This window comes from Nyctibius grandis, chromosome 15 (genome assembly GCF_013368605.1).
Source record: "Nyctibius grandis isolate bNycGra1 chromosome 15, bNycGra1.pri, whole genome shotgun sequence".
Lineage (NCBI taxonomy): Eukaryota > Metazoa > Chordata > Aves > Nyctibiiformes > Nyctibiidae > Nyctibius > Nyctibius grandis.
The window spans coordinates 10825133-10846679 of record NC_090672.1 but is presented as its reverse complement, the minus strand read 5'-3'; the positions used below and the strand labels follow the sequence as shown (position 1 = coordinate 10846679).

Sequence of the window (21547 nt, the reverse complement as noted above, 5' to 3'; positions counted from 1 at the left end):
CTAGCAGGGTTTTGGGGAGGGATTCTCCTCTCTCAGGAGGAACCAGTGGTGAGTGGGGGCTTTGCCAGCTCCTGCCTCCCCCTCCCTAATGCCACCTGCTCTGCACAAACACCCTCTTTCTCTAAGGACCGTTTCCAGTGTGACTACCAAGCTCGGTTCACACGGACAGCTGCAGGCACCCAGCACCTTCCAGGACCACGTTACACCTCCAGCACCGCCTGCCCTGCTCCCAGCCCCGGCCCCCTCCTTCCGCGCCACGCCCCCGCCACGCCCCCGTCACGCCCCCGTCACGCCCCCGCCGCGGCCCGCGCGGGCTCCCACTAGCGCCCGAAGGCGGCCGCCGCGCCGCCCCTCGTCTTCATGTAAATGAGCGTGGGGCGGCGGGCGCTGATTGGCTGCGGCGCGCAGCGCTGGCTCCGCCCCGGCAGGGAGAGGAGGCGGTGGCGGGTGGCCGCAGCCAGGTGCGCCCGGCCGGGGCCGCCGCTCCGCCAGCCCGTTCCTCCCGCAGCGCTGCCCGGCCCGGCACCATGACGGTCACACGGCTCGACCAGGGCCAGCGCTACCGGCCGCGGATGGCCTTCCTGAAAAAGGTGAGGGCTGAGCGGCGCTGGGGAACAGCCGCAGCGCTCCGGGCATCAGCACCGGCGGGCGCGTCGGGGCGGTGTCCGGGCGGGGCGATGCGGTGCCCGGGGGCAGTGCTGACCTGTGCTCCGGGTGGGGGGACCCGTGTTCATAGCATCCTGCCCGGACACGGCTCTCCCGGGATGTGGGCTCTGAGGAGTGACAGTCCCATCCCCGGGAGTCTGGGGACTGTGACCTGTTGCAGAGCCCCGTGGTTCCCTTCTGGCTCCGGGGTTCAGGCTGTGGGACTGAGGGGCAGCGTGTACTGAAGGAAACAGAACTGTAATTTTGTGTATTTTTGTAGCTTAGCCTCAGCTGAATTATTACTCTGACACGTTTTCTCCCTCTCCCATCTTCTTCCCCAAACACCCTCAAAACTATGTCATTTCCCAAGGGAAAAACCATCATCTGTGGCACCAGGCCACTTGGTTCGGTTCTGGGCCACGGTTGGTCCAGCACACGTGTTTCCAGCTGATGTCCGCTTTCAGAGGATGTATTGTGGCCAACTGTCTGCCTCTTTCCACTTCTTCAGAAACGAGCATGTTTGTGACCAGAAACAGTTGAAAGAGTGGGAAGATGTATGCCTACGCTTTTGGATGTGATGTGTAATTTTGTAAAGCGTTTGGTGTTCTTTTTTTTGTAGCATTCATTCAAAAGTGTAGCCAGTTTTAGTATAACTTGTATCTGCAGATTTTAAAAAGAAAGGTGTTAAGCTAGCTTTCCTCCCACCCGCCTCTCCTGCCTGTGGCTTATCCTGTTGAGTGGAATTAGCTGAATTTCCAGTGACAAGTACAGGCAGACAGTTGTTGTTCGAGTTGTAGTTAGCTCTCCTGCAATGCCCACGACCTGAGGAGGATTCCAGGGGGAGAAGGGGGGGAAATTTGGGGCTGTTCAGTGCTAAGGTATGAGCCTGGCAAGACAAGCACTGTGCATTTTGTGCTAGAGGAGGTAAAGAAGGTATTTTCTTTGGTGTTGAGTCTTTCAAGGTAAATTTGGCTGGGGAGCTCAGCCAAAGGAAATACTCTGGGACAAATTCTGCACCGAGTAGTACTCTTGTGGAGTTGCATGCGGGGGTGCAGAGGAGAAGCTGTGTGATTTGAGCAAACAACCTCCAGCAGCTGTGCTTTCGCTGCTCTGTAGGAGCATAGCAGCCTTTGCAGAGTGCTCCGAGTTCCTCAGGTGGGAAGATCCGTTAAAATACAGCGAACCGCTGTTACAGAGCACGCGCCACTCGTGCTGTGAGCAGCGAGAGCGTTACACAGCGAGTAGTTACAGTGCTTTGCAAGTCTAGACCTGTTAGCCCTAGGAAAGGAAGCTCCCAGAGAAAGGTTTTGGCTTTCATCTCTGCTTTCCTTCCTTCTGTGTTTCGTTCAGACCTCAGGGGAGCCGTGGATGGAGCCTCGGCTGTTACATGGCAGCGTGGTCTGTATGCAGATGGCCGTGTCCTCAGAGCTGCCCTGAAATACTGAGTACCTTTACTGGTCGCCTGCGGTGGGAGCTGAGGATGCTCAGCACGCATCGAGCGAGCACCTTGCGGGCTTAGATCCGCAAGGAGCTAAAATCCTAGAGAGAAGCTTTCTTAATTGCTTAAGTCTGTGCTCAAGCTTTGTCACCAGCTGGCACATAGGCTGTACCGGTGGGCTTGCTCCAGGTGCACGAAGGGATTCCTGCCCTGCTGTCAGGCTGCTGGCCCTGTGGTGCCTTTGCAGCTGTGATGCGTTGCCGTGGGCTGGTTCTCCAGCAGGCAGGTTGTGACCACAGCAATCCTGCCATCAGAGAGGGGGAGAGGAAAGGGGGTTGCTTTGGGGGCAGTGGGCAGTGCTGTGTACTTGCTGTGAGGCTGCTGTGCACGACTCGGGCTGGATGTAGAGCTTGGTCTTCAGGGCTGAACCATGGGGGAATCAGAAAGCACCCTCCAAGGCCCTGCTGGTCCATGAAATACCCATGATTAACACTTAGGTTGTTTTATCCTATTTTTTTCCCCTCATAAACTGTCTTGGTAGGAAGAATACTGGCACAAAAGTCTGTGGGGACAGGGAGGAAGCCTCTGAAATGCATTTTGGTTGTATGTGCTTGGCCAGATGCTGGGAGAGCTTGAATCCACCCAAGCTCTTGGTGCCTGTGCCTGCCCCAGCAGCCAGGATCTGCCCTCCATTGGGCATCAGCTGGCAAAACATGAGGCAGTGCCGGGCAGGGGCGTGCTCTCCAGCAGCTGCTGGGCTGTGTATTTTTCCTTGCTGTGCTACATGAGCTGCATCGTGACTCATGCCTCGTGGGTAGGGCTGATGGATGCCACTCGCCTTTTTCCTCTGCCTCCTCCTTGCTCTGGTCGCTGGTGGAGCTGGTGGCTCCTCCCGAGGCAGTACTGCAACTGGGAGGGACTGGCTGAGGGCTTCTCCAGCCTGGCTTTGATTCTCCAGGCTTAGACTCTCCAGCAGCTGCTGGCCCTCATCTGCTTGGATGTTTCTCGAGGTGCGTGAGCATCTGAAGTGCATTTTTGCTGGGAAGAGCTATCCATTGGACTCCTGCTCTCTGTTAAAGTGAGGCCCTGGATATGGCTGGAGCTGAGCCTTAGGCTGAGCTCAACCTCGTCCCATCCTCCCTCTCCCTGTTCCAGGCAGGGAGGTGCTGGTGCTACTCGTTGCTGTGGAGCATCATTGCACCGAGCAGCCCCGGTGAGAGGCAGTGTGCTTGGCCAGGAGGGACTGTGCTTCGCTTTGGTTTCTGTTGCCACGTGGGGTTGGGTAGGAGGCTCAGCCGGAGGGGTGATGGCAGCACAGTGAGGGGAGAGGGAGCACATGGAAAGAGTCGGCTACAGCCCAGCCCTCCCAGTCACAGATTTACTTCCTTTGGGTGTGGGATCACTGTGCACTGGGTGGTAACAGGCCTCCTTCTCTCAGCTTTAATTAACAAAAACCAGGAAGTTTTAGGTGGTTAACGATTTTTTTTTAATTTCTTCTTTTTTTTCTGATCATCCATGATTGTGCAAAGCAGGATTGGTAGTTGTAGACCTAGAAAACAATTGAATTAGCCTTCTGAGGCCAGAGTTGTGATGAAGGACTGTATTGCTAGCTTGGAAATCAGAGCAGGGAGTACCAGGCAGTGAGGGGGGCTAGAGCTGGGCAAGTACTGGTGATGGAGAAAGCAGATGTTTAATTATAGCACTTGGAGTGGGCACTCAGCTGTGAGCTGGACCCTGCTGGGAAAATTGGTCTTCTTACACCTGAGGCAAAGATGCCCCTGTCTGGGTTAATGCTGAGAGGGGCTGAACTCCTCACCTTGGAAATGTTTTGCTGTTGTGTATCAGAATCTCAGCACCCGGAGCCTGGCGCTTCTGTGGTGCGGATGCCCTGCCCCTGGGGAGCTGGCGGGTGCCCGAAGGGTAAAGCTTGGAGAAACAAAGATGGGAAACACACTCAGGGTAACTCACCCAAGCAATCCATCGGCAGTGATGTGCCCCCACTGCTCCCTCCCATGGGAGAGCATCCATGCTGGATCCATCCTCCTTCTCCAGAACCATGGGTGCCCTGTAAATTTTTGATCATTCATGGGTGAGCACTGCACAGAGAGGACCCTCACCCTCCCTGGGGCTTCCCACGTGCTCCTGAAAGGCAGCGATACTTTTTCTTACCGTTCATGAGTTCAAGTTTTGCTTCGCACTCAGTGAACCCAGTGACTTCTTGTGATCACGTGGAGGGCAGACAGTTTTCCTGTTGTCTCCTCTGTGGCTTTTGGGGTGAGCTCACCTTCGTGCAGAGATTCCGGTTGATCTGAAGGGAGACCTTGGTGGGACTCGTGCCTCCCAGTGGCTCTGTGCTTGAGGTGAGCTCACCCCAGAGCCTGGCTCCTTCAGCAGTCCTGCTGATATTTACTTCAGCGCCCATCTCTACCCATCAACCAGCATCGGGAAGTGGCTTCTGGCGCTACAAAATTCAAACAGACAGTGCTTCCCTGGCTGAAAGCCTGACAAAATGTGCTAGACCCCTTAGCAAAACAAGAAAATGTTCCCACTGTGTTTTAACCAGCCTTCCTGGCCTCCCGGCGGCAGGCTGGTGCTGATAGCAACTTCGAATCGCCAGCAACCCGTAATCAGCAGTGTTCCCTTAGGAGAAGAGGAAGAGACAGGCTGAGTTTTGATCAGCAAAGTGCATGATTTGCAGCCACAGCAGCAGGCACCTCCCAACAGCAGCTCCCTGGCTTATCTCACTGGTTTCTTTTTAATACATGTTATTTCTTCAACGACAAGAGGGAGCCTGGTGGGGTATGAACGTGACAAGAGTCTGGAGCTCTTTGCTTGTTGAAGAAAGGGAACATGCTGTGCTGGGAGGCTGTGTGGGTTTCTGAGCCAATTCCTCCCATCTCTCGAGCCCACTGGGGAGTGAACGGCAGCCCTGTGCCGGGGCAGGGTGTACTGTACTGCTTGGAGGGAACAAGTCCTGCGTGAGCCTGGTGGGACCTGGTGTGGTGGTGATGAGCAGCGCTGTGTTTACCCCCAGTATCCCTGCGTGCTCACGAGGCGCTGTCTGCGGAGCGGACATGCTGTTATGGAGAGAGTAGGTGACTTCCCCAAGATCAGCCGTGTTTGCTTAGAGGGAACTGAATCTGAGTTGCCTAAATTAGCGCCCTGCTGCTGGACTGTCCGGCCTCGCCTCATCTCGCACAGCTACATGGGCATCTCTCCATGCCCAGCCTTGAGCTTGCTGAGGTCAATATCGGGGGTTCAGTTAAAACGTCTAAAAAAGTCTTCATGTTCCATTGCTTTGGGTCTGGTTTTGCTATTTTAAAATATTTTATGTAAGTATTTATACAAATATTTGTGTGAAATTTTACCAGGCTTCTCCATTTTAGTATTAATTTGACACTGGCTTTAAAAGCAGTTGAAATTCCATTTTTACTGTCAGGCCCAGAGTGCATCCTGTCACTACAGGCTTAAATCCTCACTAAACTTGGCAAGACTTAGGACCAAAGTCACTGTGGTGCCTGTGAAGACAATACCCTTCAATATGCGTGAGTGTCATCAAGTCACACTCATTAAATCCTCTAATCCTAGTTAAAAAGCTACAGCCTCGCCCAAAATGAATGTGCAGAGAGGCCAAATTGGTCCTGTTGGGCCAGTTTTGATTTAATATCCCTGGAAGCAGAAGACAAAAAGAAGAGCATCTTCCACAAAGCTAGTGCTCTCACGGCACTCAGATAGTATAAAAAAAGGAGATGAGGAGCGTGCACAACCCCACCGTCTGAGCAGAGGATCCCCAGGGCGAGCAGGAGGCTCTTGCACTTTTAGGGTGGTGCTAGCAAGAAGTCAAATATAAGAGGAGGAGAATAGCTTTGAAAGTCTTAATCTTTAAAAAAAAAATATATATAATTGGGAACCAGAAGTAAAAGAAGTCTGGCCCTGAGGGTGAGACTCATCCTCCATAATATGATCTGTTGAAAGCTTGGGTGGTGAGTCTATAAACGAGTCAGCAGCATCCCTCAGGAATCAAACGTGGGAGATGCTGCCAGGGAGGAGGGTGCCTTGCTGCTGATGGCGTGTCTCTGGCTGGACCCCAGAGGGACTGAGCTTTGCTGCCCACAGACAGGGCTGTCCACAGGAACAGGGGACAGTCCCTTGGACACCTCCTTCCTACGAGCTGGGCTCTATTTCTGTGTTTGCAGTCTGCTTTCCCACACAGAAATTCTGGTCCCTGCTGTAGTCAGCCCTTGGCCAGCTTTTCAAAGCCTTGGCTCGGGTGGTGGCTCTGCTTTCTCCAAGGACAGGCTGTTCTCATCTCCCCCGGGTTTGAGCTTCTTGCTCAGCCCCCGAGCAAAGCGGTGTGCCTTTCCTGTTGTTCTTCTCAAGTCCTGTCTGGCTGTTATCTGCAGACCAGAAACAGAACCTTTGCTGTTTGGTCTTCAGCCAAAATATTGCTTATTTTCTTAGTGCGTGGTGCAATATCTACAAGTCTGTGCACAGCTGGGCTATTTGTACAACAGAAGCACAGATTTTATTTCCTCCCCCTTTTTTTCTTTCTTATTGCCCCAGCAAATAGTCCACTGAGCCAGAGAAGAACGTTTATGGGTAGCAGAGATTTTATTTTTTTTTTCTTTTTTTTTTTTTTAACTCAGCTCTTGTGGAGTGGTTACATCCCATCCCTTGTCTGCTAACCCTGGCTGTTTGTGTGTCTTCTGTAAGAGGGAGTGATACTGTGAGACAGTGTGAAAGCTGACATGGTTTGGAGGTGGCATCTCAGATGGGAGGTTTGGAGATGACTGTGGTTATTGTATCTGCTCCTGTGGCACGCCATTGCACACCCCTCTGGGATGCTGCCCAGATCTGTGGTGGTCCTGGGGCTCCCTCCTGTCCACTCCTGTAGCGCGTCCCATCCCTGCCATGCTTTGCAGGTTGAAGCACTTATGATGGAGATGCAGAATCCAGACACGGGCGTCAAGACGCAGACACAGACGGTGATGATCACAAGCATCCCACATGCTGTGGCAGGTAAGAGCTTCACCGGGGGCAAGGACCGGGCCAAGGAAGTCTGTCAAAGAAAAGCTGTGTGTGGACCCCATGACCACCCCAGAATGACCACTGCCTGGGTGCATACTGGAGCCAGTGCTCCCAAAAATATTTGCTGTACATCCTTTGAGACATATCTGCTCCCTTTATCTCGTTCTCACTCGTGTCTCCTTTCACTCCTAGCCCTCTGAATCAGAGGCACAAAGGTTGATAATCACGCAGTTTTAGGTGTCTCACGTGAGTTTAACTGGAGTGACCTTGCTTTCCCTTAGCGTACAGTTGAATAGGTGCTCTTGTATTCCTGGTGGGACTGGATCACAAATAAGGCTAAATATTAAAAACCAATTAAAATAGGCAGACTGGGGTCTAGAAATGAACAACAATTAGTCTCCCTTTTAATGTTTTCTGCTAATAGTAATTTTTCTTCAGTACACAGGAAAATAATTAAATATTCAAACTACTTCTTTGCCTCTAAATGACAGCTTTTCCTCCTTCAAGCAGGCTGAAGAAGAAACAGGCGGGGAGCTGTGCTGTGTCACATATGGCATTACGGGCAGCTCCTATCTCAGCCTCCTTTGTGCCTCCAGGCTTCTTTCACAGGGTGCTGGCAGTACCTCTGCTTCCCTGTCGTCCAAGCCTCCACAGGCTTGCGAGGGATCCTCCACTATAAATATTCACACGTACTGTACCAAAGTTTCCTCCTTCTGCTTTGGTCTTTCTGCAGCACTTTGAAATTCAGAACAAAAACTCCCAGTGAAACCAGTGAGCTTGCTCCAGGCAACTCAGGAGTAAACTTAGCCAAATAGATTAATTTTTCCTGACCGCATTTGCGAAGCCCTGTAGGCCCTGTGTGTTGTTTGACCCATTTTTTTTTTGTTTTTTCAAAACGAGGAAGCAGAGGCACTAAGATGAAGTCACTTGCCCATGGGTACAGTCAGTGAAAGGGTAAGGAGAACTTGGACGACATCTGAAGCTTGTTCTCGGCAGCACCCTCCATGCATTACGGTACAAACCACCTTCTGGCTTACATAGCTGTCATGCAGCTGAATTTGGTGGAGTGCTTTGCAGCTGGAAAGGATCTGGCCTTGCCTCCCTTAGCTGTTAGTGAATAGTTAAGGCAGCACTGCAGAAAAGTTTCCCCTGTACTGAAGATGACATGCCACCTAGATTAAGTGCAGGGGGAACAAGTACTTCTCTTGATGTCTGACCAATGTAAAATACAACTTCCTAAAAGTCCGTGGCTAGATGATGTGGAGGGAAGATGCCCGTTGGTGCTCATCCTCTTTGCGTGCTGTGTGCTTTGCTCTGGTTCCTTAACCAGAATTGCTACAAGTTCCCTCTTGCATAAGTCATAAATTCTACTCAAGTTCTGACAGGCGAGTTCCAGTCTCCTTGTGTGGCAGACATCGCTCTCTAAACTAGGATATTTTTAGTGCTGCACAAGTTGCACGTATGCTGATTGGCTTCTGGGTGTTGCAAAAGAGACTGATTCATGTTTAGTGAGGGAATGGTGAAGACATTAGAGCAGTGGACACAGATCCACTGAAGAGAGCTTTGCTCTTCATGTGCAGGAAGATAACTAGTTAAATTCTGTGTCAGTAAAATGGCTCACAACAGAAAAGGCAAATAAACCTCCATGCTAAATGCACACCTTTGGGGGACAACACTTACAGAGAGAGCTGTCTAGAAATGAGTGATGAGATAATCCTTTAATTTCATCTATTTCAGGAAGCACGTGGTAGGATAAGAGCTCTGAGCCCCTATTAGAAAGTTAAGTCATCACTGCAATGTCAAGAAAGGTCAACACCTCAGTCTGCAATCCTAGGGGACGTTTGGAGGAAAAGACCAATAACTGATCAGGGAATGAGTGCATTTGGAAGGAGGTTCGTGAAACTTGCCCCCACAATATAAAACTAAAACAGCTGGAGGTTTATGCTGACTGTGGGTATGACTGGCCACACCCCAGCAGAAGAACTGGGAGAGATAAAGTGTTTGTGAATGCAGAAATCTTGTTTCCCTTGGATATGTCCTGTGACCACTACAACTTGGATCTGAGACTCGGGCATCCCTTCTGCGCTGAAAGTTGTGTCTCTTAAAGGACTTGAGAGGACCGGTCACTGGTCTCTTACTAAAACTGAGACAGGACCATGCTCTGTGAATCTGGAGATACTTTGCAGTGAATCTTTCAAGACAAGATGGTGCAAAACAAGGGGCATTTCACCTTCCCTCTGCGTGGAAGCTGTTGCATGGCTTAAGTCCTTTCTAAGCCAATGATGAGGGTTTAAGCATTGCTCAGGCCACGTGTGCTTCTGCATGCTCACGCTGTGCCATCCTGAGGTCACTGCCTGCCTCGGGCTCCCTCTCATGGAGACTGATGCCTGCTTGGTCAGGAGAAAGCCTGAACGACACCATGACCAGCGAGAGACCAGCAGTGTGTTTTATCTCTGCTTCTCTTGTGTGGTGCATTTGAAAGCATGTTTGCAAGAAGGGGGCTGTGCACTTGGTGGGCTCCAGAGCACAGTGAGGGGTGAGGACTGGAGAGGTCTCGTTTTGGCCCGTGGATTTTGGCACACTCCCAGTTTCAGGCACCTGACATTTTCTTTGCTTTACAGGTAATGATATATCGCAGTGGATTCTCCAACGCTTGCAGATCGATGAGGAAGGTGGGTAGAAATGTACAAATTAAGGCTTTTTCAGCTTTGAGTTGTAAATCTTTAAGGTCTCCATAGACAAAACCTCTTAGATGAATTCTTCTCTCCTGAGTAGCAGCTCACTTTTAAATTCCAGTGCAGTGTTTCTGTGCAATCAAAACGCCTGCCTTCTCCATTTTCAGAGGCAGTCCACCTGGGGGACATATTTGTCAAATATGGATACATCTACCCTCTTCTGGAGCCAAAGAATCTCACCCTTAAGACAGACGGCAGCCTGTACAGGTTTCAAGTGAGTTGCACCTTGTCTAAAGCCATTGAGAGGGAGTTCAGCACTAGTTTAAAAAACAGGCAGCTGGGGCAGTTCCCCAGGAGCTGTAGGCATGAGGCTGTGCTGTGTAGCCATGCTAATTGTTCAGTGTGCAGGAGGAAGGGATCCACAGAGAAGCCTCAGGCTAGTTCCTCCAGTTCTGTGTCTCAGATTACAGTTTACAGGCAAACTGTGATACTTCCTTCAACTAAATGAACTTACTTGTTCAACTCCAAAATAGCTGTGCTTCCTTCCAAATATGTATTCCCTTCCGGGTCTTAAAGTAGCAAGTGAAATCACTGGTTGAAAACAGAATGATCTGGGGAGACTGAATAATAAATATACGAAAATCACAGTAGTAATGGGATGTTATCAAGGTTCATGGTTAGACTGTTTCCACTACGATGGGAAATTAGGGTACCCTTTGAACGAGGAGTCTGGTTCCCACGTGGTACCTGTCAAGCTCCAGCATCTCGGTCTGAACGCGCAGGCAGCAGTGAGAGGTTGGCCTTATTAACTGACTGCAGAGCAGGAGTGGATTTGACATTGGCAGTCTGCTGACCTTGATTCTCCTGCTGCAGCTGGCCCACACCACTGTGCGAGCTGACATACAGCGAAGGAGCTGAGGCTCTGAGTACGGCCAAGGAGAGGTTTCCTCTCCCTCCAGTGTGGGTGGTGCTGTGCCCCTCTTGGCATGAGGTCAAAGCTACTGTGCACTAATGAAGGGCTTGTTTTTCTGCAGACCCCCTATTTCTGGCCTGTGCAGGGCTGGCCTGCTGATGACACAGACTATGGTAAGTGATGGCACTGTGCCTGTTGAGGAGGTGTAGTGCGAGCCCACGTGTTTGTGCACGCAGTCCTGCACTGTCTCTGCTGTTCATCTTTATCTCCTGTGCCCCCACATGCGATGACCAGCCCTTGCATTTTCTTTCATACTATTTTGTGAATAATTCTCAGTAATGCTGGATTGAGGGAACACTCTGGATTTAACTGCCTTGTGGTGGCCTTGATGAGAGAAAGTGCTTAAACTTCTCTTATGTTCCACTAAGATCCATCAGACTGGACATACTGTGCTGGGTAGGAAAGACTTTAAACACAAGGTTAGATTTCCCTGAGTAGTTAAGTGTATTCCTGGATCTGAGCCCAAGATTGTGTTCCTGTAGATTTGGATCAAGTCCTGCATTCAGAGATAGTTCTTTCTTTATATAATGCACAGTGGCTCCCGACATCTCCAGATGGCTCTTTCCATATCAATTTTTGTTGCTTTTATAATGCTTTTTATTATAGGGCTGGTCATGAAACTTGGGCTGATCAGCTTGGTTTGCTCCTGTGGGCTGTGCAGTTCACAGACTGATTTGTTCATACCAAGGTTGTCCTCTGTGGTGTGTATCTGCATTATGCTGTAGATCTTCTGGAGAAATAAAAAAAGCCCATTTTGGATTGGAATGTTTTTAATAGAACTTGTAACAAAACATTGGCCTGTGTTTGGAAAACTTGGAGGTCAGACTCTGAAGAACCTCAGCATATCAAAGATTTGGTGCAGTGTCCTTTGACCTGTGAAAGCCTGGTAGAATTCCCGAAGGAGGAGTGACTGCTGGCAGAAGGCACACACAGCCTGTTCTGCGTGGCTGCTCCCTGCCTGGGCACTGCCTCGTGAAGCATCAGCAACAAAGTGAAAGCACCAGTTCATTTTTCTTCTGTGAGCTTTTGTGAGCTTGGAGCTTATGCCCAGGAAGATATTGTAATAGACAAAGATTCCTTTGTTTCTTGTGTGGGTAAATTTTTAATTATCCTTGGATTTGTTGGTCTAAGTATAACAGACTGCTTATTTGCTTCTCCCTCCACAGCAATTTACCTAGCGAAGAAGAACATTAAGAAGAAAGGGGCTTTAGAAGAATATGAAAAGGTAAGGAGATGTTGTACTTGTTCCATTGCAAGCCCCTCGTTTGCTATAGCTTTAGCCCCCTGTTGCTAATGAATGGAGCGTGGCAAAAAATCACCTCTTCAATTGCATGAGGTGTTGCTCCAGCAGTGTCAAAAGCCAAAATTTTAGAAGTGAAAAAGTGGGCAGTACAGGAAAATACTCTGAAGTCCATGATAATTTTAGCGGGGATAATTGCTCTCCTTGCAGTGGTATTTTTGAACTGTTGCAATTCATGTAATTACCTTCAGAACAATCCAGATTTCTTGGCTTGGTTGCCAGCCTGGCCTAGCTGACCTATGGAGAGTCAAGAAAACCGTAGCATGGGAGTGCCTTGTCCAGAATTTTCACACTAACTACTTTTTTTATTTTTATTCCAGGAACATTACAACATGCTCAATGAAAAAATAAACTACAAGTGGGATTTTGTTATTATGCAGGCCAAAGAGCAGTATAGGTGAGTTGACTTGTGTTCCCTTATTTGCATCGTTGGGGAGGGTATGAGGAGGCAGAGCTTCACTGTCATGGTACACAGTTAAATTACAGTTTATAAACATAAATTGCAGCTTTAAAATAACTTGCAAGTGCCCCTCAAGGTTGTGAAACAAACCTGCCTTTCCTATCAGCTGGGGGTTTCTCACCCACCCCGGCCTGGCATTTGTCTGCTAGAAATGTGGAAACATGTGTAAGTGTGCAAGGGGAGACTTAGATTTTGCACCTGATGGGATTCCCTGAAGAAGCTGGGGTCTGATGCTGCAGCGTGCAAGCCCTCATGAGGGACAGCTTCTTTTAGCTCGGGTTTGACCATGAGCATTTGTGGATCAAGCCACTGGACTTATGATCTGTTATCAGTCTGGTTCAGTTACTGCTTGCACATGTCTCACAGCTGAACTGAATGGCCTGAATCAAGAAGCAGTAAATGTTCCCAGCAGGGACTTCCAGAGAACACTCTGAAGTGCACACTTAGGCACCCAGCCAAAATGACTTGGCTTTAGGAGCTGAATCCTTCACATTCCCAGGTAAAGCTGGTGAATGTGAGATGGGATTACTCCTTTGGAGATAAGATCTTTCCTACTTCTGTGGATTCCTTTTACCTTTTTTACCTCCCAGCACGGCAGGCACCGCCTCTGCTGTTCAGCAACGTCTCTGTCTTCGCTGGGATGGTAGCCAAGTCGTCAGAATACAGCTCATCAGATAACTGTCTCATTAAACACGAGACTGTTGTTCTTGTAAATTGAGGTCAGACTTGGGCTAAGAGATGCCAAATGCAGTTTTAAAGTTAGATACTGAGACTATGTCTGAACTAGTAGATTAAACACGTCTGAGGCTGTTTGATGACGATGCTGGGGCAGACTGGTGCAGAAGAGCCCGCATCCACCCTGTTAACCACAGCAGAGTGACCACATGCAAACAGCCTTTTGGGAATGCTCCCTTGCCCATGATAAGTCCCAAATTGCGCCCAGGACTTGTCTGGGAAATAATTAGTTGGTCCAAGCCCAAACCATGCTGGTACTTCTTCTATTTAACAGTAGAGATGATTTGGGTTTTAGTGCCTGGGAACACTGCTTGGCCCCATTTCCAAAGCATTTCTGTGAGAAATGCCCCCCTTTACTGCAAGACAGGGACGAGATGTGTCCGGGATGTATCTCTGCACAGCAGTCCTCAGATACTGCCCGGGGACACTGGAAATGGATAAACATGAGGCAGCAGGACTGACCACAAGTAGCGGGTCATTAGCATAAAACTCCACCAAAGGGCTTGCTGTCTAATCAAAAGAGGATGTGTCTGCTCCCAGCTGAGCTCGGGAAGATGGTGATTTCTCAAAAGCTACAGTCATGTGTGGCCATGTGAACAGCGTGATCTGCAGTCCAGAATTAGCTGGGGTAAGGTGTGGTCAGCAGGTGGGGAGGCAGGGGGTGTGCCCCCTTTCTCATCCCACTGGGTTTAGGATAGCAAAATTTATGAATTTCCCTGTAGAGTTAAATCTTGCTCTTGGCTTTGCAGGGCAGGGAAGGAGCGGAACAAGGCAGACAGGTACGCCCTGGACTGCCAGGAGAGAGCCTACTGGCTTGTGAACCGAACTCCTGTAAGTAGAAGGTGTTGGCATGTGGCTTTAGTGCCTCGGTGGTGCCCTCCCTGCAGCCACCTGGGACAAAACCCCTCACACTAAGGGCATGGCCTTGACCTCCAGGCTGTACACCCTGTTGCTTCTCCTCGGGGAAGGGGTCAGCCCAGGCCTGCCCTGAGTCCACACCTTTCTCCTTTGTTGTTCTCAAAGGTGCAAGGGAGTGAGATCTGGCTGCAGCACCCATGCTTGGAGGGGAACGTTCCCAGATTTGGGGGCAGAGCTCCCCCAGGGTACTGCTGGCTGGGAGCTGCTGGCACTGGAGCCCTTTGGGGCTTGGGGGCTCTGCTTATGCATTTGGGTGAACCACAGACTTTAAAACAAATGAGTTACAAAGCTATTGATGTTTCTTGTTCATAACAGCCCGGCATGCTAGACGCCCTAGAGTATGGATTAGACCGTGTAACGGATCCCAATGAAAATAAGGTAAACCAGGTGAGACAGGTTTGGTTTTTTTTTCCACACCTACTGAATTTGTTTGGGAGGACCCAGACAACGTCCCTGGGGTTGTGGCTTTTTGGGCACCACAGGCTGAGCGAGTCAGCTCAGCTGTGACAGCCAAACGGGCCAGAAGTTGAAGCCGTCTCATTGTCCAGGGGGTGGGGCCCTCAAAATAGGCTTTGGCAACATCTTTTGGCTTGAGAATACTTTGTCAGCTTTCTTGCCACACCAGTTAGTGTGAGTGTTTAGCTACAGGACATGTTTTCTCTGGTGGTAAAGCTGAATTAAGGAGTCCTCTACCTCCAGATGCTTGTTGCTGCCTTTTTATTAGTAGTGAATGGACTGTGGGGGGTTGTGGGGTGTAAAGGATCAGAGGAAAGATCCAGGTTTAAAATAAAATGGCAGAATACCTCCAAAAGGGTGACGTGTGGCAAGAAGATGGAGAAGTTGGTGTGGTGGATGGGAGACACAAAATGTTGCCTAAAAATTCATATTGTATAGCTAGTCCATAAAGAAACAGAATTAATTAACTGAGAATGTGGAGGCTGTAACTGGGTGGGACTGGTTCAGGGTCCACAGTAAGACAAATGCAGTCAGTGGATGAGGAGCTGGAACTGCTCTTCTCTTTCTCCATCAGTGCTTTTAAGCAATCCTGCATTTGTGCACTTAATGGTGTTCATTTGGAAGTGAAGTCAAAATGTCTCTCAGCAATTAAATGCAAATGTTACTGCGATCACACTCACTGTATTCCCACAACTTCTCATTTCTGTAACAGCCTTTAAACATCTCAACAGCCAGAGGCAGGATAATTGCTTTGGCCAACTGTGTTCTGTTGCTATAGAGACTGAAAATGAGCAAAATGTAGGGTTGGGTGTATTTTATTTTTTCTTGCTGTAAGTAGCAGCTGCCGAAAGCCTTTTTTTCCCTTTTTTTTTTTTTTATAAAGAAAAAAGGAGTGGAGGAAAGCGAGAGGGATGGAAAAGAGGAGTAAGCCAACTTCTCGCCCACAGTTTTACAGATGACATGGAAAGAGATTTTAGGTTTGCAAACAGTTTGAAAGCCTGTAGCCATCTGCCAGCTGCTTGGTAGCGCAGAGGAATTGAGCTGAGGGATCTCCGTTCAGTTCCTACCCTGGACAGAAGAGGGTGGTCGGCTCCCCTCATCAGCAGAGACTGCAAGGAGGGCACGAGCCAAAGGACACCAGCCTTGGGGTGACTTCACTGCATTTCTCCTTTAAGCTGATCTCTGAGCTGTGTCTCCTTTCTGGAGGCTGAGCTGAAGAGGGAGGGTGCTTCTTGCTCCTCTTTTTGCTTTTGCAGAGTGATTGACAATACACTAGACAGCCGAAAGCCCACGTAGAGCCACCTTTGGACTAGCAGCTTTTTTTTTTATTTCTGCAGGCTGCTCTCACAAACACCTGTGGCTCAACAGCCTTTGGTGAGCAGAAAGGATGGCCCAAGCTCTGCCGGTAAATACTGAGCTGGACTGTGCTTTGCTGGCTGTATTTGACCCCTGCTGAAGGCAGTACAGAGTTTTACTGATGTTTTCTATGGGCTCAGCCTCTGGCTCTGACATAGGTGAAACAATGAGGGCAGAAAATGAGTGCATGAATCCAGTGCCCATTTATTTGATTTTTGGCTCGGGTCCTGCTCAATCTGGCTTCACTTTGTTGGCCGATTAGTTGTCTTGACAGCTGAGAAAGAGAAAATATTCCCGGTGATAATTAATTTCTGACATCAGAATGACTTCTTTGAAGCTGATGTTGGCATGAACATCTCTCCTTCACTTGCCTCAGACCCTTTGGTGGGCTGCTCCCTCCCTAACCGATAGAGTCCTCTGGGGATAAACAAGTGCTCAGCCAAACATTGCACTCCTTTGAAAGGGACTTTTATTACTGACCCATGAGCGTCCCTCCCGGTTATTATGAGTTAGGAGTTGCAATTAGGCAGGAAGAATAAGGCAGAAGTAGCCATCCATTGAACAGCTAATTAAGGGATGCTTTAGCCTTTTGTTACCCAGGTCTCAGGCTCATGATGGAGCCTCACTGCTTAGTGAGTTACCAGGCAACTGCCAGAGCCTGCAGGTACACACTCAGCTTTTGCCTTCTGTAACCAGAGAGTCTTTCTGAAAGGTGCTTTCCCTTAGCCAAAAATCACTGCGCTACATTCAGGGACTACTCAATGAAATGCCCTGGCTTGTTGTACACAGCAAATCGGCCACACGTCATCGTTGTCATTGCTGGCCTTTAATTTCCTAATTCTCTGTCAGTTTGTCTGCCTGATAAACACATCACTTCTGCTGCATCCATCACATCTTCTGAAATAACAGGGTCAGAAGCAGATAAACAAGATAGGGGTAAACCAGCAATTTGAACCTAACTGGGCATATGGACTGTTACAAATTTGATCGAGGGAGGTCCTCCTCCCCCTAGACTCTACCCTGGTGAGACCTCACCTGGAGTATTGCGTTCAGTTCTGGGCTCCCCAGTTCAAGAGGGACAGAGATCTACTGGAGAGAGTCCAACGGAGGGCTACAAGGATGATTAAGGGACTGGAACACCTGCCTGATGAGGAAAGGTTGAGAGACCTGGGGCTTTTTAGTCTGGAGAAGAGAAGACTGAGAGGGGATGTGATTAATGTGTATGAATATATGAGGGCTGGGTGCCAAGAGGAAAGGGGCAACCTCTTTTCACTTGTGCCCTGCGATAGGACAAGGGGCAATGGATGCAAGCTAGAGCACAGGGAGTTCAACCTCAACGTGAGGAAGAACTTTCCTGTAAGGGTTACAGAGCACTGGAACAGGCTCCCCAAAGAAGTTGTGGAGTCTCTTTCTCTGGAGACTTTCCAGACCCACCTGGATGCATTCCTGTGTGACCTGCCCTAGACTGGTCCTGCTCTGGCAGGGGGGTTGGACTTGATGATCTCCAGAGGTCCCTTCCAACCCCTGACATTCTGGGATTCTGTGATTTCTAGCTGTTGGGCTGGATGCACCAGCACGGTGGAGATGCATGGTGAGATGATTTTACGTTAGATTCAGAATTTGGCTTTGGCATGTGGGGCTCTCGGCTGGCTCCGTGTCTGGAAAGGCCCATGTCTGTGCCCGAGAAGAGGTGTTTGTGTGTGCAGAAGCAGAGCTGTGTGCGTGCCGAGTGCGGTTTGCCGCTGCGGTGGCAGAGAGGCAATGCCCACAGGTTTTTGCAATGAAGTGAGGTGCAGAGGGAGGCCGAACAGTGCTGGCACTAACAGTGGCCTGTGCTTGTTCTTCACTCCAGGCTCCCTGTGGGCATACACACTAAAGCTGTCGTCCAGCTGTTTATGGCCTCTGTAAACACTGAATGGTGGCCAGACAGGCAAAAACATAATGACCATCATCTCCACAATGTGGTCAGGAAGACCCACACCGAGAGCAGAGGAGGTCCCTGCGAATGGTTAGCTGGAAATGAGCAGATGTCCCAGCTCTTGTAGGAGCTTGTGGCTTCAGCCGTGTGGATCAGCTCCAGACACAGGGCTCTTGAGCAGGTCCTGGCTGGCTCCCAGCTGAGCTTTGCAGCCGCTGCCTTCGTGCATGGGGAGTGCTCAGCTGGTGGCAGCGGGGTGTGCCGAGGCCGTGCAGGGTGTCCAAGTGCTGCTGCGTGTCTCGGGGAGGAGGATATTTAACAGCATGTGGCACTTGCCTGAGACAGACCGAGGTCTTTCACTAATTGCCATTTTGATATGAAGCCTGCAGGGCTGAGGAGCTTATCCGCGGTAATTGCAATAAGTCACTCGTTAAGGGCATTGCAAAATTAATCTCATAAGAAATGACTCTTTTGTTCCAAATATTATTTCCTTCCAAATGAGGGAGGGCGGGCGGATGCTACAGGGCACTTGGGCATTGCTGCTGTCAGTAGCAGGGGGTAAGGATGGGTAGGATGGTGGGGATGACTGGCAGGGCTCAGTAGGACACGGAGAGTATTCAGGGTCCCTCGTACCAGCAGCAAAGCTGGAAACTGGTCATGGGAGCACTGTGGGAGAAAGGGAAATGAAGTGGTGTGCAGCTCTGGGGTGAAATCACTGAGATCCTTCGCAGTTACTGTGGATTGGAGAACTGGAAAGGGCTGAGCACAGGCAGTACCTGCAGCCCTTAGCAGGGTGTTCAGCACTGGGCTCCTCTTTGATTCCGCTCCAGTTCAGTGTGTGCCTCTACTCAGTGGTGCTCAGCCCTTCTCGTGCCATAGCCCTGTTTTCTGTGCAAGCCTTGGCAAGTCCCCTCCCCACCCTGGAGCACCCCACCAAAGCCCGCCTGGTTTTCCCAGGACCAGCTGTCTGGAGGGCTGACCTACACACTCAGGCTGTGGCAGGAGGGGATCCTTGGTGTACGATGCACTGTAAAAAAAAAAATCTTTCCTTGTTTGCAGACATGGCATTAGCTTTGATTTTTACTCACCCACATATAATTTTTTCTGTTGTGATGGTATTTTAATTGATACCTTTCTTGCTCTATATAACATTTAACTGACTGTGTTCTTTTTCTCTTTCCCACCAGCTGTTTGTCTCGTGTGTGTGTGGTGTGCTGCCTGCTTCTAAGACCCCTGTAGAAGATAACACAACTTTACTACCATGTGAGCTGCCTTCAAGCCATTATGCCAGCATCCACCTCTCCTCGCCCCACTGCACCAGGCCTGTCTGAGGCACTCACTTGACCAAACAGAGGAAGAAATGAGAGGCCTTTTAAAACCATCTAATGGTTTTGATGTGTCAATTTCCCTAAAGTAAATGCCCTAGCCACACTTAAGTTCCATCAAATGGAACAGTTCAGCTGGCACTTGTAAATCTGCTGGGGCCTGGTTTGTATCTCGGGTTCCCCAAGGAGATAGTGAACTTCTACTGTGCAGGAAATAGCTGGCCTGAAACAGAAACAAAGTTCTCTAAAGAGGACACTTCTAGGACAGTAAATACAGTGAATTCCTCTATGCAAGCAGGTGATTTTTTTTCCCCTTCCATTTCTACGGTCTATCTGAAACAATGATGACACTGTAGAAATGGGGGGAAAGGTGTCTGCATGGAACATGGTGTCTGCATGGAAGCTGGCCTGCCATCAGGGCTGCAGCTAAGAGCAGAGAAGGGTGAAAAGCTGTTCCTTGGTCCATGTGTCCTCCATCATTTATAAGCTGTCCCAGGAGGCTTTGAATCAGCAAGGGAGGCTGTACAGCCCTGTGGCCAACGATCCTGTTGTCCAAGAGCTTCTTCCTCCCCCTGATGTGTCAGCCCTTACCCACTCACACGCAGTCCCTTGTATGTGGACAGCAAGCACCCCTGCTGGTGCAGCTACTGTTTGCTTTCCTGTTTGTCCCTGTTGAGATTGTGTGCACTGCAGTCATTCAGAGCTGGTCATGATATTTCCAGCAGAAAACCCTTCCTCCCTTTACAATGCCACAGTGAGGATTTCTGTTAGTACAACACTGGCTAGGCTGGGTTCATGTTAGGATCAGATGGGCTGGCTTCATGGTAGTGCTGTACAGATTGGCTGCTCTGCTCCTGCTGCTGAAATGGTGAGTGTGCCCTCTCAAAACCAACCAAGTTTCAGCAAAATATGCATATTTTTCTTCAATATAGAGAACAGTTTCTCCCTCCTGAGCAGGACTAGTGATGGTGGTTAAAATGCAAAAGCAGATCTGCACCGGTGTCCCCACGATGGTCCCCTCACAAAGGAGCCCTGGGAAAGCATGTTGCCTTTCCCAAAACAGGGGTAGCTCAAGCTGCAGGTTCTCTGGTGAGAAGATGGGAGAAGCAGGCTGCCTGTGGCATTCAATAGCAGATGCTTCATCCCTCATTGCTCACAAACTGCACTTCACCAAGGCAGACCCATGTCTGCCACAGGGTTAGTTTGATAGAATAATTCTGGGATGCAGATCTTGTCGGCTAAAATGGGAGATGAAGAACTGAAACACTGCTTAAGCCTTTAAAGGCTTGCTGGGAGCATCCCTGACTTAGCTTGTCTTTCCTTCTCCTGCCTCAAGCTTATTTCACACAAAGTAACTGTGCTTCAAAGGAAGCTGTGTGAATAAACACCCTGCAGTTAATTTCTTGCCTTCAATTGCTTGCTCATTTGTGGATGACATGTAACATAGTCTGAGTTATTCAAATCACAACGTAAGCACCCTTTGCGCAGCAGATACTGCTTCTGAGGCTTTTAATTGTGGTGTTTATATTTTGCAATGTGTTGGTTCCTGTCTCCTTTAGCTAATATTGAATGATCTAATCTGTGTCTAGTAAACGAATCTATTTTATCCCTATTAGAATAACCCCTTAATTGAAGGCATACAGGCAGCCTGTGATGGAAGAAGCAATGCTAAACAGTAAATACAGCTAATGGAACGATTTACGGTGTGTGGATGCTCTTAGCTTTGATGGTACCCTGATTAGCTGAGCTGCTGTGTTTGATTTTAATTGTAGTGAGAATTAATTGGAGAGCGCTGCACAACAGCAGCCCTGCAACGGTGTTTTCATGTCTCAAAAAAAGGTGAGTGAAAGCATCCACCTCAATTTAATGGGTGGTTTTTTTCTTTATTTTACAGAAAAAAACTAAAGACGCTTATAAGAGAGAGGTAAGTGGTCCTTCCCTCCCTTCTAGGTGTCCATCCTGTGTGTATTGCTTACATCAGCGCTGCATGGGGGCTCAAAGGCCCCTTTGCAGGGGATGAGCAGTTTTAAAAATGTCTGGGTTTGGCTGGCAGAGTCTCAGCCCCACGGAGCTTTTGGTCAATGTGCTTTCAGGACACTGTCTGCCTCTGCACCTCCCGCTGCAGGCAGCCAGCAGCTCTCCCAGTGACGGGAAGGCTCGAGCAAGGACAGACATCAGGGCTAAAATCCAATAGATCAAAGTTAGTGGTGGGGAAATCACAGGAGATACGTCCAGTGGCGCCAGTGTAGACAGCCAAGGATCAATGGTAATTATATGCTAAATCGTCCGGAGCATTTGTAGGTGCCTAGAATGGTAGCTA

General features: G+C 49.4%; 1 protein-coding gene across 2 annotated transcripts in view; it reads left to right on the top strand.

Annotated features, from left to right (window-relative positions):
- Nucleotides 1-527: 527 nt before the first annotated feature.
- The window catches only part of LOC137670322 (regulator of G-protein signaling 9-like), a 28936-nt gene continuing 7916 nt past the window's right edge, over nt 528-21547 (top strand). The window contains exons 1-10 of one of the 2 annotated variants that reach the window (XM_068413085.1): nt 528-590; nt 7006-7102; nt 9733-9783; nt 9954-10060; nt 10821-10872; nt 11926-11984; nt 12380-12456; nt 14004-14085; nt 14488-14550; nt 21122-21151. In XM_068413085.1, coding sequence (XP_068269186.1) covers nt 528-590; nt 7006-7102; nt 9733-9783; nt 9954-10060; nt 10821-10872; nt 11926-11984; nt 12380-12456; nt 14004-14085; nt 14488-14550; nt 21122-21151 — 681 coding nt within the window. Of the gene's footprint in view, nt 591-7005; nt 7103-8015; nt 8126-9732; nt 9784-9953; nt 10061-10820; nt 10873-11925; nt 11985-12379; nt 12457-14003; nt 14086-14487; nt 14551-21121; nt 21152-21547 lie in introns of those variants that run through there. The other variant, XM_068413086.1, reaches the window with a different exon arrangement.